This window comes from Athene cunicularia (genome assembly GCF_003259725.1).
Source record: "Athene cunicularia isolate RWA chromosome 21 unlocalized genomic scaffold, athCun1 chr21_part1, whole genome shotgun sequence".
In the NCBI taxonomy this organism is placed as follows: Eukaryota; Metazoa; Chordata; class Aves; order Strigiformes; family Strigidae; genus Athene; species Athene cunicularia.
In genome coordinates, this window is record NW_020799127.1 from 9,011,047 (window position 1) to 9,018,164 (window position 7,118).

Below are 7,118 nucleotides of genomic sequence, written 5' to 3' on the forward strand. Positions count from 1 at the left end.
CCTCCTGTCAGCCGTAGTTCTTGCTCGCAGTTCAAAACCTGAAGCTTTCACCTCTGGTAGGTATCAAAGGTGAGCTGAAGGATCTACTTCTGTACTTTTGGCAGACAGTGAGAGTGAAGTGTTGGACCTGTGATGTTTACTCACCCCAATCTCAAGAGAGATGGGACCGTAGTGTCTGGGTTTGCTCCACAGTCGGGTTTCCTTTCAGGGTATGTATTAGGTGCTGCTCCTGCACAGCTCCGCTCTGCCTGCCTGGCTCAGCCTGGCACGGACGGGGCTCTTGTGGCGGCTGCCCCAGCTACGGCAGCGCCTTTCTGCCAGCTCAGAGAGCTCTGCCCTGTCCATCCGGCCTCTGGAGCTCTTCCTGCAGTTCTGTCGTGTTCAGCCTTCCTGTCTCTGGCCTGCAGAAGAGGAAAAGCTGGGAGCTGAAGGTTATAGCAGGATGGCAGCGAAGTGGAGTTTGCCCTCCTGAGTCATGGACTGGTGGGACTCCCCACTCCTGGGCACTGGAACTGTGTTTACCTGGAGTCTGCCATGAATGTTCCTTCAGGAAGGAGGCAGCTGGGTGTGCAGCAGGATCTGGAACGTTCCTCTAGGAGAGCTGCCCGTCCTGTCCAAAGCTGCGGTCTGAACTGCTTCCTACCAGAGGCAAGGACTGTGAAGGACTGGAAACTTCAGGCTCTGCTGAAATTCCACTAGTTTAGAATTAGCTGAATTCCCCCCAGCCCCTGGTGCTGTGCTCTGCCCTGGCTTGAACACAGTAAGTTGTTTGAGTATTGCTTCATTAGATGCCATAACTACTAGCAAGTATTTTTACAATATTGAAAGCTGAAACATTTTGAGGGTTTTATAGCTCGATCACCTTGTCTGGACTCCATCCTCACCACCTGAGCTCTCTTCATTCCTTTATTCTCTTCTGGAGATTATTCTCTTATGTAGATGGCTAGTAAACATTTTAGTACTTGTAACATTTTTTTGACTATTACTCATTTTGGTTTTATTTATTTTGCTTTATGTTTGAAATTTTTGAAGTGGGATTGAACAGGTTTGGGGTTTTTTTTCCCAGTCTTTGTAGTCTCTACATCTTTCCCTGTGTATGAAACAAATCTTAGATGGTTATTCATTTAGATAATTTGAAGTCTTTTATTACAAGTTGTTATTGACTGATGAGGTGGCAGGAAAGGAGTAATTTTCAGACAGGCAATGACTTGCTCTGTTATGTAAGAGAAGGATGAATATTCAGAAGATTTCAAATAGCTGCACAGTGCATCCAGCTGTTCTGCGTTTGTAAGAACATTTTTCTTTGTTATAGCTGGCTTCATCTGTCTTACGATTTATGTGAAGTGAACAAGCTGTATCAAGCCTGTAGACCTTGTTTAACCAGCACAGTCGGAGATTTATGATGTATATTATTGCGATCAATGTAGCATGTGTACCACTGTTAGGTGAAGTTTACTTCAAGCTTTCTGTGAGCCTTGATTAGCACAAGATTTATGTGATGTGTTGAACAAGGTAGGGCTTCACAGCTCAGACTGTTTGTGCATATAATCGAGATTGCCGTCCCCCAGAGACCATTCCTGACTTTAGCTCTACTCCTTGCAGATACTATCAGGAAGTACCTGGGAGTGAGAAAGTGTGCTAGTACTCCACTTACAAAGGCATCAGACTAGAACCCTTTTGCAGCTGCTCTTGTGTCTTCTCCTTCATTTATTTTAGATGCCAAGATACAACAACATTATAAAAACCATGTGGTGGCTCAGGGGAACAAACCTCAGTGCCTTTGAGTGCCCAGGCAGGAGGTGGCTTGCCCTGGTAACACTTGTGATCGGTGTCCATGTATCACCTTTCTGCATCTGTCTGTGCAGCCACATAAGGGCAGGTCACAGTCATGGAATCTTCTAAGTCAGGTCATCCCTGTCTGCCTCCAATGACTGTCCCTGGTCTGGGTGTAAAGCCCTGACACGGACAACCATAACATTTACCTTCCATGCTGTGCTTGATGACAGTCAGACACGATTCTTAGAGCTTGTGTTATGCACAGGCAACCCTGTTGTCATGGGCAGCTGGGGACAAGGCAAAGTGTTGCAGAGAAATAGATTTGTGGGTCTTTCTTTATGAGTGACCAAGAGAAACAATTCTCTCTCCAGCAGTAGTGGGAGAAAATGCTTATTGTTTTTGAGGTGCCTTGGGGACTGGGCACTGTTAAGCTGCCATCCCTCACCAGCTCAGCATCATCAGGGAGTTCAGCAATGACCCTTTTTTCCTGCCACCCCAATCTACAACAAGTGACAAAGGAGAAAGTCCTCTTGCCTCTGGACTTAGACAAAGTTGAGGCATCACTCTTCTGAGAGGTTTCATGGGACCTCCTGGGTGTCTTGCTTTCCCTGCCTGAGTTCACTTCATGTTGCATGTTTATCTTTGTCCCATTACTTTCTTCCTGTTGTGCTGAACTCTAAGAAAATACTACACTGCTCGCAGCATAATTGCAAAACATCAAGAATTTATTAACTTCCAAGTAGCATAGACTCTAAAGTTAGGAGCTGTCTTCATGTTTCTTCATTCTCATTTTAAATCAAGCAAATCTATATACATGTGTTCAGACATCTGTATAAATTATGCAACCAAAGTCAGGGAGAGTTTCTTCTCCTGTCTACACACAATATTTCCAGAAGCACTCGGAGAGATTCCCACGTTTCTTGTACTGTTTCCTGTCCTTGGTCAAGAAGCGGCCCAGCAAAGCAATTCGAGGGTGATTTCCATAGAAAGTCTGAAAGTCAAACAGCATTAGAGAGGTTACTGTTGGGTGGTAAATGTTCCCAGCAGGAAAGTACACTCCTCACAGCTCCAGCTGATCCCCCAGCCCTGTGTTCTGACTAGGGGGAGCAAAGGCACACCCAGTGTGCCTTCTGATGTAGGTGAGGCACTAAAACTAGTCCCTGTCTTCAGCATTTATATTTAATTCAGCAGATGTATGAACAGGAATGATGTTCTCCATTTATCTAACGGTTCATAACAAATCTGATAATACTGTGTAACCTGTGTTGCAGTGGAAGAAAAAAATGACATGCAGCTAATACTGGTTAGTGTACTGGCCTGGCCTGGTGAAGCTGCAGTTTGGCCTTTATTTAGAAAGCTGTTTTTCTAGACAGAAAACCCTTTTGCTGCAGCACAGCCATTTCTTCTTGTGGTGCACAATTTTAGCAGGATCTGGGACTCTGCAGGTGCAAGCTGTACGGTCCCCTTCAGCAGGCATCTGTTATGTCTGTTGCTCCCCAAACTACCTATCGCTATTGATTCTGCACTTCCTGCAAGCATTGTTTTTTAAGAGACTGTGCTCTTGTGTTTTGTCTGCTAGCTCCTTCTAGGGCAGTCCTTGCTTTGCCCCAGTTCTGCTGTATGAGGACTTTGCTAGCTAATTTGGAGACTTTTCCAGCCGGTACCTGAGCTGTAAGCGCAGCTGTTCAGCAGGTTTACCCAAGGTCTCAGTTAACCAGCTGTCTGTTGCCTACACATGATGCTGTGTTTCACTAAATACCCAGGAGCTGGGGCACATGTCTGGGGAAGCTGGACATGCAAACCGTGGGCACTCTTCCATAAACTGCTGTGGGAAATCCTCACCTGCTTTGCTGTCTTCAGTCAGGGTGCCCAAGAGCTCTGGCAGAAACTGAAGCAGGGAAGTGCTTCCTAGGTTGCCCAACTGCTCCAGGCTTAATCTCGAATCTTCATCAGCTAAAAATGGAAGATGACAGAAGAAAGGCATACTGTAAGAGTCTTTTGCTTTGAATCCCTGTTTCAGTCGGTCTCAGATGATTTCTGATCAGGTCTCTTGGCCCCAGCTGTTGAAGATTACCGTGAAACCACCAGTCATCCATCCTCACTTAATGAATATAACAGGGGATAGTTGTGGGCTTCTTTTTCCTTCCAAAACTTTCAGAAAGGTACCTTGCTGATGTTAATCTCAGATTCTCATTTCTCTGGCAGATTTTTAAGACAATTTTTTGACAAACAGCAGCTCCTCCCATTGCTTGGGGAGCTCACAGCCTAATCCTCCTAGTACCCAGCTGTAGACAAGCCAGACTTGCGTGTGTGTATATATATGTGTGTGTGTATATATATATATATATATATATATATATATATTTTTGTCCATTTCTTTATCAACTAGTTCCTATGCTGGAGCTTTTCTATGAATAAAGACAAAACTTCCTGTTTGAGGCCTATTAACCTGCTCTCCCAATTATTGAATGCAATAAAATGGGGGGAAGGGCAGGAATAAATGTAGAAAAACTTAAAATATTTTGGCAGCTACGCTTCTCTAGTGCATCTCAATCACCTCTCTTATTTAACATGTATACTAGTACAGATATTATTACTTTTTTTGAAACAACAGATTGCTGATACCTGATGGAATTTGCACATCCATGGAGAATTCTGTAACTAGCCTGTGTCCCAAGGCAGGTTGCCAACAGGAGCCCTTAGCAGTGTTATACTCTATAAGGCTTAATAAGGCTTTTGTACTTTGAGCAGTAAATTCGATCTTTGCTAATATATAGCAGACATTCAAAATTGTAAGCAACAAGAGGGTGCTATTATCAAACTCTAGTTGTGTAGATGAATATCATCTTGTAGTTGTACTTTTAGATGATACTGCAGAGTTTTAGTTGCTCTTACCTGCAGGGATGGGTGAGACTGTATAGCTCCACAGTAGGGAGTGTATAGGAAAATAAACTGTTGAAAATGATCCCCCAGCATTTCAAAAACTTGGACCAAGATCAAGAACTTGAAGATCATGGACATTCACATTGTTAGTTTTTTCACTGTACAAAGGGACAATTGAAAAGGACAGTGGGGATTTGAGTGTAAAACGGAATAAGAATACTGTAATTTCCCTGTGCTGTGTGGAGACAATTCATATCTCTAGCCTTGTATTGTTTTTTAAATTCAGAGCAGTACCAGCAGGTAAATTTGCTTTGTGATTTAGAAAGCTTTGAAACAACCTTCTTTAGTACTGAGTTTTACTTCTGTCGTACCCAGCCGAGAGACTCTGTATTAGCAAGGAAGATTTAATAAGCCTAATGGATGTCTTGAAACAAATGCAGTAATTGTTAGAGCCAGGTTGTTCACCCTGTGATGTGATAGATGCGATCCATACTGAGTCACGGTTGCCTGTAAATATGCAAGTTAGATCGTGGAAGGCTTGAGAAGGTGCTGGCTTAGGAGTCCAAGATTTTCAAAGTGAACTAGGGATTGCTAATACCTATAAACCAGCACAACAGCTGTGGCACCTGCAAAGTGGGTAAGAGCAGCCACGTTTTAATAGTCAGCTTTATGAAGTAACTTTGGGTTTGATTCGCCTGTTCTTTGAGAACTCATTTCAGAAACATTTCCAGCACAGGTCAGGTCTGATGACAGTAACCTTGCAGATTCTGTTGTGCATTTTTACTGAGTCATTTCAGTCTCAACTTATAGTATAATTTCATGAGAACAGATTTTTCAAGCAAACATTTATTCTTTCACTGGACTGAATGGAATCTGCATCAGTGCAAACAAATATGCTCAATACATTGCTATTTTGGCAGTGTAAGACAGACTTGCCTGTTCTTGATCTGAGTAGGATTGCATTAATCATTGCAGTAGGTTTCCCCTTTTTTAAATATAACTTCAGTTAAACATAGCTCATTTTCAAGTGTAGCGAAAGACCATACAGCCAAGTTTCTTTAAATTACCCAATGCTGCTTCAGCGACAGACGCTGTCTATGCCAGCTCGTGTTCCATGCTAGAAGGCTCACGTACCTTTGTTTCCTGGATCTCAAAGCAGCAGGAAGAAATACTCAGGGCACCCAACCTCCCCGTTTTACAAGACTAGCACCCACTGATGATGTCACTTGCACTGCCAGTGTTCTGAAGGCATTCCTGCTTTTCCTACAGCTGATCAGCACAGATAAAGGCCCCTCGGAAAGCATACCTGCCTCTCGTCTGCTTTTGCTGCTCCAGCCCCTGCTTTATGACCATTAAAATCAAAAGACTCTTACCTGCAAGTTGATAAGACATCTCACTGGCATTGATGATGGGGAGAGATGAGAGAGGACAGGAGAAGCTGATAATAATGAGACAGCAGAATACCAGCTTATGCATCATTGCTGTGTTGAATCTATTTCGTCTTTGTCTATCTCTGTAACTCAGAACTCCTGTCTGACTGTTGCCTCTGCTCCCAGTTTCACCCATTATATAGCCGCTCATGACCTCATAAATATCATCATGTTCTCTCCCCCTTTCAAAAAAAAAATCAAATTAATTTATTGCCCATTGATTCTAAATGGAAACCACTTTGCATTGATGTAATTTTTCAAGGTAACAGTTCATAGACAATAAATTTACTGTCTTATAGCTTGGTGTACAAAATGGATATTATATCAAACCAAGCACACTAAAGTTTATAAATCTGGCATTAAAAAAAAAAAAAAAAAAAAAAAAAAGTTCAAATGACCAGGGCAATAAGACAGCTGATTTATGAGCCTTAGCAGTCTTGACGCAAAGCATCTGATAGGAAATGCACTTTTTTTTCCTTTTGTGAGATGGATGGATGTGTTTGTTGTATTTGGGGTTCTTGTGCCAGGAAAAGTAAAAGAGAAGGGGAGTTAAAATATCTAGTTAGTTTACAAAGAGAATGTTAGGGGAGTTCATTTTTTTTTCCCCTTGTAGCTTTTCACATCTATTTATTTGAGAAGACCTCATCCAGTGCTGCCCTAGAGAATTGTCTTGGCAGAGAAAGTACAGCTTCCATCTGGAGACTTGCTTGGTACGTATAAACTACTTTGGTTGATATTAAACACAGGTCCCTCATTAGACTGGGACACCCTTTTCCATTTTACTTATCTTCTCTTTCCCTCAGCTGGAAGTTACTACTTAATTCTGTGTATGCTGGCTGGGACTGACTGGACCGGTCCCTTGTCTTCGTTCTCTGTGAAGCTTCATATCCAACTGTATAGAGCCTTGAAAATTAAAAAAAGTGAGCTTATGACAATCTTCTTTCCTTTAGTTGGTGAGAAAATTATGCCTGTTCAGGTTTATAATAAATTAAGGTTTGGTAGTTTTCTGCCTATCTAATCAAATGTTTG

General features: G+C 42.5%; 1 protein-coding gene across 1 annotated transcript; it reads right to left on the reverse strand.

Moving 5' to 3' along the window:
* Positions 1-2,417: 2,417 nt before the first annotated feature.
* Positions 2,418-6,314, reverse strand: UTS2 (urotensin 2). The gene is made up of 3 exons (XM_026862895.1): positions 6,033-6,314; positions 3,619-3,729; positions 2,418-2,835 (listed from the first exon to the last, which is right to left on the reverse strand). Exons 1-3 carry the CDS (start codon positions 6,238-6,240, stop codon positions 2,651-2,653), a joined length of 504 nt encoding a protein of 167 aa, XP_026718696.1. The 5' UTR covers positions 6,241-6,314; the 3' UTR covers positions 2,418-2,650.
* Positions 6,315-7,118: the final 804 nt, after the last annotated feature.